The 12,950-nt window shown below is 40.5% G+C and overlaps 1 protein-coding gene across 1 annotated transcript in view; it reads right to left on the minus strand.

Annotated features, from left to right (window-relative positions):
• Positions 1-12,918, minus strand: part of LOC134667280 (E3 ubiquitin-protein ligase RBBP6-like) — a 50,727-nt gene extending 37,809 nt beyond the window's left edge. The window contains exons 1-8 of the mRNA XM_063524619.1: positions 12,470-12,918; positions 11,897-12,128; positions 11,104-11,215; positions 10,638-10,765; positions 9,555-9,721; positions 8,834-8,924; positions 697-800; positions 160-225 (exon numbers count right to left, since the gene is read on the minus strand). Coding sequence (XP_063380689.1) covers positions 160-225; positions 697-800; positions 8,834-8,924; positions 9,555-9,721; positions 10,638-10,765; positions 11,104-11,215; positions 11,897-12,128; positions 12,470-12,635 — 1,066 coding nt within the window. The 5' untranslated portion in view covers positions 12,636-12,918. The remainder of the gene's footprint in view (positions 1-159; positions 226-696; positions 801-8,833; positions 8,925-9,554; positions 9,722-10,637; positions 10,766-11,103; positions 11,216-11,896; positions 12,129-12,469) is intronic.
• Between the last annotated feature and the right edge of the window lie 32 nt (positions 12,919-12,950).

Here is a 12,950-nt window from a genome sequence, read left to right on the forward strand (position 1 = left end):
ATTCACCATTCAACCCTTCGCGCCTACATTTTTTTTATATTTGTCGCTCTTTTCTACTGACGGAAATGGGTTGACAGAGTATAGATCTTAATGCAAGTCCATACAAGAATGGCTGACAAGTATCTTTTGGCAGGGTACTCGTTAAATGTGCATGCTTACCGTTGTTGGCCAGCGGCGGCGGGCCGTTCAGGGGTTGCTGCATTGGCACCACCGGTGGTGGTTGTTCTGTGGACATTTCGTATTTTTATAAAAGTTTGATACTAGAATATAATCTTTCTCTAATAATTTCTTAGGGGTTATTTTACTTAAATAATTGGGTGTATAAAATATTTATATAGTACAGTCACCTGCAATAATATCATACTCTTTAAAGGCTGCAAAATTGTGTAACACACTCTAATGGCTCTACAAATAGGATGGTGTCAGATATTTTTGCGGCCTTCGTAATGTAACATATTATTGAAGGTGACTGTACAACGAATCAGTATTATAGGAAAAACAAATTTTATCAAGCAGAGACGTCTGCGAGCGATACTACAATTTGTTATATATATTAAAGGAAAAATAGAAAAAATCGAGTCCTGCCGCACTTGTACATTTTTCATATTCCTTTAATAGAAAAATGTATTGCATTACCTGGCCTAAGGGAACTTCAGAAAGTGAGGAGTGAGTGAGGTTAGGGAGTGAGGTAAATACCTAAATTGGGTAGGACGGGCGGCGGTGCCTGGGCCGGGCGGTGCGGCGCGCGCCGGCTGTAGCCCGTCTGGTTCCGGAACGCCGACACCGAGTTGCGCAAAAACCTAAAACATATGACGCAATTTATAACGATTTTCTATGTAGGATCATAGCGCTAAATCGCTAATTTTCCCACAGACCTAACCTACCTTGCGCATAAATTTGAACTTATTTCAATCCTTAACAGATTCAATGCCGAAAACCCGACTATCGGATATTTTATGATTTCGTTCCCAGGCCGAATGACCGGGTAGTCGGGATCGTGGTAATACTGCTTTGTATGACGAAATTGTTGTGGCCTGGCGCAGACGTCTTGTTTGGCTGGGTGGCAATGAATGTGTTAAGCAATATAAATTATGAAATGTTGTGTCTTAGGTAAATATTACAGTTTCTGTCTGTGGCGTAAAGCCAGTGGACTGTAGTTTTTTAAGTTAGTTTATTCGACACTATACTGCTTTATCTGATGGTAGAAGGGCTTACCGGTATTTGTGGTCAAAGCTGGCAGAGGCCTCTGCGGGTGGATTGCTCGCTGGTGGCTTCCTCGTTATTTCAAGGCACTGCACACTGTTTTCTGGTATATTTCGCGAATTCAGATATTCTTTCTGTTACGATGTTTTGATGACACTGACACCGTTAGTTGTTACTTTTTAGACCATTGCGAATGTGTCGCCGGCCAGTAGCCTCGCTACCTCAAATAAATCAGTATAGCAGTAGGTTGAATACTAAACACCCCCCACCGAAAGCACTATGTGGCTTTCTCATAATATGAAAAAAGAGAGAACAGAACTTGCGCATGTATAGGCGCGAAAATAAAATAAAATATATGCAATTAATGCGATAAAACGAAGGGGATTTAGTGAGTATAAGGCAGAGGACACAGTTTATTAACAGGTCTCAAAAAGGAATTGTTAGCTCTTGTGCGCAGAGTAACCTTGCGCACAATGCCGTCTAAACCGGGATGTTTTTGTTGGACAATTGCAAGTGGCCAACTGCAAGGAGAAACTCGGTCGTCCTTGACCAACACTAAGTCTCCTACATTAATATTGGGAGGCGAGGTGAACCATTTTGACCTTTGCTGTAAGGTATGTAAATAATCTTGGCTCCATTTCTTCCAAAACAGTTGAGAGCAATTTTGCAAATATTGCCAACGTGATAGATGATTTACAGGTACAGACTGCAAATCATACTCTGGTACAGCTGTCAGACTCTTGCCTATCAAGAAGTGTCCAGGAGTTAGGACATTAAACTCATGAGGATTATCACTAGCTGGCAGAGCGCATAATGGCCGTGAATTCATTATGGCTTCAATTTTACAGAAAATTGTTGTCAGCTCCTCAAAAGTCAAGGCTTTGTCACCGACAGCACGCACAAGATGGTATTTCGCAATGCGAACGCAACTCTCCCATAAACCACCCATGTGAGGGGCGCTAGGAGGATTGAACTGCCAGTTAATCAAGCGCTGAGCGCAGCCGTTAAAAATATCCTGTTGAGTGCTCTTGTCAGACATGAATTTCTGAACATCAGCAAGATAAACTGAAATAAATGTCATATACTAAGAAAAAAAAAAAATAAACATAAAAATAAATAAAATAAATATATAATAAATTTAATTTTCCTGGAAAATAATTTAATTTGTTCAAATACTTCATTGTATTCATGGCAGCGCCATCTCTCTCGCTAGCTTGGTATCATCATGGGAATGATCCAGCTAGAAAGGTTCGAACCATACTGTTCTACCTTAGAGATGGCTAGGGGGCGCCACAAGCCTTCAGTATAAAGTGCATATACTTGGAAAATTTGACTAATGTCTCTGTGACCCGGTGGCCGAGTGGCTCAGGCACCTGCCGCGATAGCAGAGGACGCTGGTTCGATTCCAGCCTGGGGCACTGGAGGCCTTGGTCACTTTTTCTTAGTATATGACATTTATTTCAGTTTATAATTTATATAGTAGTGTTTCTACTTGATAAAAAACAAATTAAAATATTTCCTGGAAAATAATTTAATTTGTTCAAATACTTCATTGTATTCATGGCAGCGCCATCTCTCTCGCTAGCTTGGTATCATCATGGGAATGATCCAGCTAGAAAGGTTCGAACCATACTGTTCTACCTTAGAGATGGCTAGGGGGCGCCACAAGCCTTCAGTATAAAGTGCATATACTTGGAAAATTTGACTAATGTCTCTGTGACCCGGTGGCCGAGTGGCTCAGGCACCTGCCGCGATAGCAGAGGACGCTGGTTCGATTCCAGCCTGGGGCACTGGAGGCCTTGGTCACTTTTTCTTAGTATATGACATTTATTTCAGTTTATAATTTATATAGTAGTGTTTCTACTTGATAAAAAACAAATTAAAATATTTCCTGGAAAATAATTTAATTTGTTCAAATACTTCATTGTATTCATGGCAGCGCCATCTCTCTCGCTAGCTTGGTATCATCATGGGAATGATCCAGCTAGAAAGGTTCGAACCATACTGTTCTACCTTAGAGATGGCTAGGGGGCGCCACAAGCCTTCAGTATAAAGTGCATATACTTGGAAAATTTGACTAATGTCTCTGTGACCCGGTGGCCGAGTGGCTCAGGCACCTGCCGCGATAGCAGAGGACGCTGGTTCGATTCCAGCCTGGGGCACTGGAGGCCTTGGTCACTTTTTCTTAGTATATGACATTTATTTCAGTTTATAATTTATATAGTAGTGTTTCTACTTGATAAAAAACAAATTAAAATATTTCCTGGAAAATAATTTAATTTGTTCAAATACTTCATTGTATCAGCAAGATGTTTACTGGCTGCTGTGAAATTCGTCCCGCAATCGGAATAAAAGCATGCCGAAAGACCGCGACGGGATACGAATCTGTCTAGAGTAGCCAAAAAGCAATCGGCAGATAGAGAGGAGAGCGTTTCCAAATGCACGGCTTTAGTTGAAAAGCAAACGAAGACCGCTAAATAAGCCTTCTCTATCTTCGCATTGCGCCGTAAGCTTTCCTTTATATAAAAGGGTCCGGCCAGGTCCACACCTACATGCTCAAACACCTTATTAGGTAACAGACGAGTTGATGGAAGGTCACCCATTTTAGGCTGCAGCAGAGTGGGTCTACATTTGTAGCAGCTCTTGCACTTTGAATGAATGGAACGAATTAGGCTACGAGCCGACAAGATCCAATATCTCTGGTTGAGAATATTCTGCAAGGTCTGCGGACCTGTGTGTAAATATTTCTTATGAAAATATTCCACCAAGAGCTTTGTAAACCTACTTTGCTTCGGCAACAATATAGGATGCTTCGCATTGTAAGGCAAGTCAGAGTGCGGGATACGACCCCCCACCCTGAGGAAGCCTCGATCGTCAAGAAAGGGTGCAAGCTTCCTTAACGAAGGGATGTACGTTACGCCCTTTTTCAAAGTTTCAATTTGCTCTTTGAAATAAGCTGCTTGTACTAATTTGATCAAGCAATCATGGGCTTGATTCAAGTCTTTAGTCGTTAAAACTTGGTCGCAAATCGAAACGTCACCACGGAATCGTCGCAGTAAACGTAAGATCCAGGCGATGCTTCTTTGCATTCTAGAATAAGAAGAGAACTGGTTGCAAACACGATCAACGAATTCCAGTTTACCTTCTTCTCCCGTTTGTTGAGATAGTAAATTAAATGTATTTGTATTTAATTTCATCTCTGGGATTTGTGTTTCACATTTGTTTATGAAAGTGGAAACAGGCCAATTCTCACAATCGTCATACATCCAGGCAGGCCCTTCAAACCACTGAGAGCTACCAGCCATGAACTGCGACGGAGAAACACCTCGCGAGGCGACGTCTGCCATGTTGTTTTCGCTGTTCACATGACGCCACGCATGAGGAGGTATTGATTCTGTTATTTGTGTAACACGGTTACAAACAAATGTTTTTAATTTATAAGCATCAGTTTGTAGCCACGCCAAGACAATAGACGAATCTGTCAAAGCTGTGATTTTTGTCACATTAACCCGAATTAAGCATTCACAGGCGTACTTCATTAGTTTTGCAAGAAGTGCTGCGGCCATAAGTTCCATTTTCGGGATAGTCTGAACTTTGACAGGTGCTACCTTTGACCTTGCCATCAACAATCTGCACTTAACGTTAGACTGATGTCGTGAGATGACGTAGATGCAGGCGGCGTACCCACGAGAAGACGCGTCGCTAAATCCAACAAGTTCGCATTCAGTTACATTTGGAAGCAAGATATGCCGTTGAATCTGCAACTCGGATAGTCGGGGTAGTTCGTCAATGAACGTCAACCACTGCTCGCATACATCTTGAGGAAGCGGATCATCCCAACCGAGACCCACCTTCCAAAGGTCCTGAAGAATGCACTTTGCAACAAATGTGCATGGAGCAATGTATCCAACAGGATCATAAATTGACGCAAGAGTCTTCAGTACAGATCGCTTAGTATTGACGGTATCTTGTTTGTTCAATGAGAAGCTGAACGCGTCAAACATCGGAGACCATTTCAAGCCTAAAAGCTTAATTGAAACGTCATCCCTGTCCTTCTGAAAAGTGACAGTAGTTTCACGATGTTCGGCCGGGACGCGCTCAAACAACTGTTCAGAGTTGCTCGACCATTTCTTAAGCACAAGTCCTCCGCACTGTAGCATATTAATCAACTCGTCCTGTAATGCACATGCCTGAGAGAAGGTGGCGCATGACCACAGGATATCATCCATATAGATGCCTTGACGTACAACTTCAGCAGCAGAAGGGAAACGTTCGCCTTCATCACTGGCTAATTGTAGTAAAGTGCGTATGGCCAGAAATGGACTCGAACTCACGCCATATGTGATTGTTTTCAACTCATAGACTTTTATCGGCTCGTCAACTGACGACCGATATAAAATATGTTGATATTTTCGGTCAGATTCGCGCACAAGGATTGCACGATACATTTTGCAAATATCACTTGCGAAACAGTATTCGAATAATCGAAAATTTGTTATAATGGCTCCTATATCACGGTATAGGTTTGGTCCCGTCAACTGGGTGTCGTTAAGAGAGACGTTTGTAGACGTTTTCGCACTAGCATCAAAGACTACGCGCAACGGCGTAGATGTGCTGCTTGGCCTTAAAATACTGTGATGTGGTACAAGATATTTGCTCGGCTCGCTACCAGTATACAATTCCATGTGGTCTAGTTTCTCATACTCCAACATGAAGTCATTGTAAGCTTGCTGCAGCACTGGTGAGCGCGCGAGTTTACGCTCTGTTGCCAGCAGTCGTCGCTCGGCAGCAGCGCGAGAGTCTCCGAGTATCGGCGCATCAGGAACAAAAGGCAGCGGCACGATATACCTCCCCCCCTCATCACGGGAGTGATCACGCACGTAAATATTTTCAGCCAACTGATCTTGTGGGCTGAGTACAGGTTTGCACGGCAATTCCTCTACTTCCCAGAAGTCACGCAGCGTTTTGTCCAAAGTCTTCTCTAAAGAAATCGTCAAATGGAAACTCTGTGTTGGTGTTTCGGTGTCGTTACTGTCGTTGTATAATCTTCCGCTAACGACGTACCCAAAAATGGTTTCAATAACCTTTGGAATGTTCGGCTTGACAGTAGTAGGCTTGTCCATAATCAATTCGGACACGACGCCATTGTCCAGTAGAATATCCACCGATGACTTCTCGAAAAACAACGGGTCAGCCAATTCAAAATTCTTGTATTCTTCCACAACTTCTGGCGGAAACGAAACATTTGGCATTTCAGATGACACTTTCTCCACGACGACCATCTCCACCTGGAAACTCGGAACGTCCGATTTACACGGCTTCAAGTCGCACGTCACCATGCCAAAGTTTTTGACAAGTTCACCTCCAAGTCCTGATACTGTGTAAGGACATTTGTTGCGAGGTAAGCCCAAACGTTGAGCACAATTCAAAGTAATAAATGAGCTTTGCGCTCCAGAATCAAGAACAGCACGGCAGTTCTGATGTTGTCCGGTGATGTCAACCACTAGAGTCCTCGTAGTCCCCAACACTACACCGTAAGAACCTGAATTTTCACTCACGGAGTGAAGATTCTCAGTTCCAGTTGGAGCGAGCGTCACACTCACGGAGCGCGGCGGCGAAGGCCCCGCTGCATGCACGGCAGCGCGGGGCGTCTGCAGGGTCGGCACGGCCGGAGCCTGCAGAACACTTGCATCCCGATGTAGCAAATAATGATGAGGCTGAGAGCAAACTCCACAAGTCATATTGCTCTTACAACTTGACGCTTCGTGACCACTTTTCAAACAGTTGCTGCATATCTTCAAGGCGTTGACACGGTCAATCCTATCTTGAATCAACAGTTTACGAAACTGTTCGCAACGATAAATCAGATGATTTGAGTTGCAATGCACGCAAGTCAGTTTGTTTTGGTACGAATTATTTTGAGTATCATTATTACGCGAAACAGTTAATCCAACCTTTTGCGAAGACGAGGTCGCGTTCGAATATTTGAAACTGGCAGGTTTATGACTCGGTTGTGTGAAGTTGACAGGTGACTTCACTTTGACTTGTGGATTGTTTATAGTCCGGGAGCTAGTACTAGGAAAAGTATGTTCCAACACTTTTATTTGTTTGTTCACAAAATTTATTAATTCCGCGAAAGTCGGTAATTCATTTTGATCGCGGCTTTCTTCAAACAATTTCCGAGAATGACTGTCTAGCCCGCGAAGTGCCAGATGGCAGAATAGATAGTCGTCCAAGTTCTCAATCTGCAAGGCGTGAATAGCTTTCAAGGAATGGTCAAAAGTCTCCACGAATGAGGTTAAATTCGCTGCACTGTCTTTTGTCAAAGGTGAAAAATTCAGCATTTTATCCAGATACCTGCCGGTCAACGCTCTGACATCTTGGTACTTATCAAGTAAGCTTTTCCAAACTACAGGATAGTTGTAAGACGTGATCGGAAGACTTGATAATATTCAGTGCTGGGCCTTTGACACAAGACAGCAGATAATGAAATTTATCTATGTTCTCGAACTTGCGATTGTGAACCAAAGACACAAATGTATCATGAAATGTGGCCCAATTCTCCACCTGACCATCAAATTCAAACAAAGTCAGCTTCGGTAAATGTGGCCTAGCGAAACAATCATCCTTGGTTTCAGTGAAATTATTTTTGGTTGGCTCCTGGACTATACGGTTGCAGTTCAAAGCTACCTTTTTACAAGCAAAATATAAATCGTCGAAACTTTCTAACGAGCTTGTTGAAGGTTTAGCTTTGGGGTTTGCCTGCATCTCCAGCATGATAATCTCCATGACAATTTTTTCGAAGTCGCAACGTGCGTCATCGAGTTCCGAAAACTGTACCATGTAATCTTGCACCGAGTCTAGACTATCCAATTTAACAGTTTTGGATACATCATAAGCCTTTTGTAATTTGTTAAACAAATATTCTTTTTTGAGTGTCAACGTATTTATTTGCAATAACAATTGCACCTCGCCTTCCGCCATTGTTTGTCACGGACAAAAATGTATGACGAATTGGATATTTTATTGAAATAGATATCAGTAAAACCGTAGAAATAAATAGGAAACAGCGAGATAATATGCGGATACGATCCGCAAGGGAAAATTCAACGGTTAGCCTATAGAAGTATAGAAGATAGGATTTGGGGAAAAAATAAATCTGGGAGGGTTCAAAATATGGGAAATTTTTAGAATCGGCTCGGAGGCCAGAAAATGTGGCGTAAAGCCAGTGGACTGTAGTTTTTTAAGTTAGTTTATTCGACACTATACTGCTTTATCTGATGGTAGAAGGGCTTACCGGTATTTGTGGTCAAAGCTGGCAGAGGCCTCTGCGGGTGGATTGCTCGCTGGTGGCTTCCTCGTTATTTCAAGGCACTGCACACTGTTTTCTGGTATATTTCGCGAATTCAGATATTCTTTCTGTTACGATGTTTTGATGACACTGACACCGTTAGTTGTTACTTTTTAGACCATTGCGAATGTGTCGCCGGCCAGTAGCCTCGCTACCTCAAATAAATCAGTATAGCAGTAGGTTGAATACTAAACACTGTCACTCCTAAAACTAAGAAAAATCTATAAAATAATTTTCCTAAAACAGTAAAATATAATGTCGAGTTAAATATCTTGTTACCTATTCGGAATTAATGTTGTGGGTGCGATCTCCTTTTCGCGACAATCTGGGCACTCATGGTCCTCAGACTCCAATAATGCTCCTCGTATGCCTGTGATCAAAAGTTATAGGATCAGAATATATTAGTGATAATGTCACCCATCATCTTTACAATGTCGGACTGACTTAAAACGAAATTTTCTAAGCCCCGTAAGGATGACCCTTATTTGACGTATTTCAGAAATTAATAACCCTAAATCGATTTCTTTTATCCCAAAACAACCTGAAAATTAATTTCATGTCATTGTAACTGTAGCCAGTGCAGACTTTCATGCGATTCTCCCATACAATGTATGAAAATGACCAAAATAATTTGACCGTCTCTAAGCTCTTTCGTTGCTTTTAGCTCTTGCGTTTCTACACATAGTTCACTTGTCGAACAGAAGTGAAACTCTTCCTTTCTGTGTCTAAGTGACGTACGCATACAAAAATCTGATTTCATGCCCTAAGACGGTCTTCCCTACAATAAATTATATATGTCGGTCTTCGCCATATTGACGTTTATAGTTAAAGTAGGTTGGCCGTCAATCAAGTTTTAATTTTACAAATCAGTTGCCCTTAGCTTTCTAAGCCAACACTTGTCCCCAAACAACAGAGTTAAGCAGTAGACTAGTGTGAGTATACTCTATGTTAGTATACTCGCACTCGTCACAGAAGGAGTATAGTCTATGTTAGTACTCACACTCGTCACAGAAGGAGTTCCCGCAGCAGGGGATCATGACGGCGTCGGTGAGCAGGTCGCGGCACAGGCTGCAGATGAGCTCGTCGGGGATGGCGGGCTCGGGTGCGGCGGCCGCGTTGGCCGCCACCTCCGCGCCGCCCGCGCTCTCCGACGCCAGGTACGCCTCACTGCAAGTTAAATAACAACTTACTTCTAGTTATAAGTACTAGATTGTATCACTAGAATAGAATCCTGAGCATAGGGAATATGCACAATCCAATACCTTTAAATGAGCAATTCTTTTTTTTTTCATTTTTTTTAATAAGGGGTTTTGTCACACAGTGACGATGTCACCCCCGTAATGAGATCTATTACTTATTTATATATATTGGGGATCTCGCAAACGGCTCTAACCATTTCGATGAAATTTGTATATGGGTATTTTCGGGGCCGAAAAATAGATCTCGCTAGGTTTCATCTCTGGGAAAACGCGAATTTTTGTTGCGAGTAAAATTCATTGTAGTGCACAATCGCCCTAATTATACTAAGGCGTAAAAGTCATAAAACTGAGTTGGCTTAGGTCCATCAACCTACGTCGCAATACACAATGAGAAACGCGAATTTATGGACAACTGGAAGGCCGTATTCATAAAGCGTTATGGTGCTTGCCTCTAGCCAGTAATAAAAATATAAAATAGAATGCAGTACAATATACTAACACATGCTTTGTATAGAATTAGTAGCATTATCAGTATCTTTCTTGAACATGGTTATAACTTCAGTTACAACTAACTAGATAATTAATAAACCATAAAATCTTGCAATTTGTATCAATATGAACTATTATGAGTAAAGGTATTTAATCCCGGAATACATTGGGGTCATAAAGAACAGTCATTAATTTTTTTTTTTTCATTAATGTAAATTTTGATAGAAATTTGAAACTTATCAGACATGACATTATCTAATATTAATGTACAAATATGTAATAAGGAAATTGGTATCTAAACACTGATCACATGAATTGAGACATGCTCTATCAATCTTGGTAGATCAAGCCAATCTATACATTACGCAATCTAACAATGTTGAAGCAATACTTACTGGTCCACGGCAGGTACAGCAAAGGTTCCACTTGGGGTCATCATGGCTCCTGGTGCTTTAGGTCCGTCAACTGGGACCATAAAACTACGAGGAATTCCTGTACTTCTTCTTATCTCTATTGGGTCAGTCTGAAAAAAGGTTATAATATTAAATGATTTCCTTGTCCTATATACCAGATGATCCTGGTCCCATACCATAAGTTTCTAGTTCCTATTCTGAATATTCTTACCTGCGAATTTTGTTAGAAAATATTTACCTACCTAATGCTAACTTGTATAGTAAGTAAATGGCACATGATGTAATGGGCTGATAACTACCATGAAACCCAAGGAAACATTACCATGACAAGAAATTGGCAAAAATTAATTAACACAGAGTGAGCATATGCGCGAGGTAATTGCCAATGCCTTAGATATTGTCAATGTGACTTTAAATTACTATCAGTCTTGATTAAATTTTAACTTACTGAATTAGCTATAGGGCAATCCTTGATCCAATGTCCATGTTTCTGACACTTGTAACAAACATAATTTGATGGCACTACACCTCTTTGATTTTGTCCTCTAATTTTTTGATAACTGAAAATTTTAAAAAGGTTAATGATAATGACACATTCAATTGGTAATTGAAAAAGCTTGATTTTTTAAGAAATAAAAAGAACTACATTCTGATCAGGGTTGATGCTGGTGAAATTGGTTGTTTAATACCAGTAAAAAGCCTAGCCCTATGTCCTTAACTTGATACTAGCATAACTAGCAAGATAGTTGACAATTATAATTACCCTACATTGCTTTAACTCATTCTTCTTTTCTTGTTTACCCATGATACCCATGACATAAAACAGAAAACCCATGCATAATGCAATAAAACAAACATACTAATATACTGTGCAATATGATTCATAAGAGCTGGTGTGAGATTTGTACTGAAATATCAAATCCCCATTATTGAGGTATCAACCAAACCTCACTAAATAATTACTACCACAGAGCCATAGCGAACCATACTAGTACCAAAACAAGGTTGATTTTTATTGAATTATTTTTTTGCAATTAGTGAGCTTTTGTCGTCACCTAACAATATACAAACCACATCAGCTTTCAGCAATCCAACCTGTTACATATTATGAGAGTACCCTACTAACTACTCAAGAGAACATGCAAATGCTTTCAAGCTACACCTGTACATGATGAGAATTATACTGAGGAACTGGAGCTCACAACCAGAGAATATTGAAAGAAAATCCTTTTTAGCCTTACTTGCTAGGGTCGTAGTCAAAAGTGGACTGAGAAATCATAGCATTTATCTTATCCTGTTCGCTACCTTCCATGCGAGACAGATCAGCCAGCCCTTTGTTAACAGAGACATCTTTGTGCAATGCCGCATTGTTGTTAGAGCCTTCCCACTGTTTCTTAGGTTGCTGGGACAGTGGTACTCGGGCCACTAGGAGTGATGTGTTTTTAGGAATTAAAGTACCGTCATCACTGTACACTGTGAATAAAAAAAAAGGAGTCTAGTAATATAAGCATACTCAATGGCTGCCCAACATGTTTACTACCATTACTTGCATCAAATTTTACATCATGAGATAAAATTATTAAGAATAGAATGTACAATGAGACATACAGTAAAATTTTGTTTTCTAAAACTAGCCATTTCTGTAATAGAAAATAGTGTAAAAAACTTACAAATAGAGAAATTTAGGGGAAAAGGATCACAAACATGGTAGACAGTTTTAAGAACACTTAAGCCATAATAAGCCAAATCATGCACTGCTACTACCAATAGGTTTCTACCAAGGAGACTAAAATATATGTTTTTTAATTACTCACCTTCCTTAGTCTGAGCATTAGTTATCTGCAGATCAAAGTCAGATGTCTTTCCAATCCTTTTCTGCTGGGAAATAGCAGCTTTCAAATCTCCTACTGATATATGCAGACCATCGAATGTGACCGTGTCATAATCTAGGGCACTTTTAAACTTATAGTGCACAGACATATCCGAAGATGGACGTAAGCCAATTTGTTACTATCATGTCAAATAGTTTGAATTTGCTTATATTCTATATAAAACTGCTTGCTGATTACTAACCTAAACTAAACCTACGTTAGAGACAAAAGTTTATAAATCTGTCACGTATTTACTAAATTAAATATAAACTTCAAGATTAGCTTAATTATGTCATGGAATTATATTTAGTTTCCTGAACAAACCATCACAATCACATTGAACAAACGCTATCGACGCTTGCAAACGCAAACTGTGATCGGCAATATCTCCGCCATTTTAACTTTTAATTTTTTTTTCTACCAA

Source organism: Cydia fagiglandana, chromosome 9 (assembly GCF_963556715.1).
Source record: "Cydia fagiglandana chromosome 9, ilCydFagi1.1, whole genome shotgun sequence".
NCBI classification, from domain to species: Eukaryota; Metazoa; Arthropoda; class Insecta; order Lepidoptera; family Tortricidae; genus Cydia; species Cydia fagiglandana.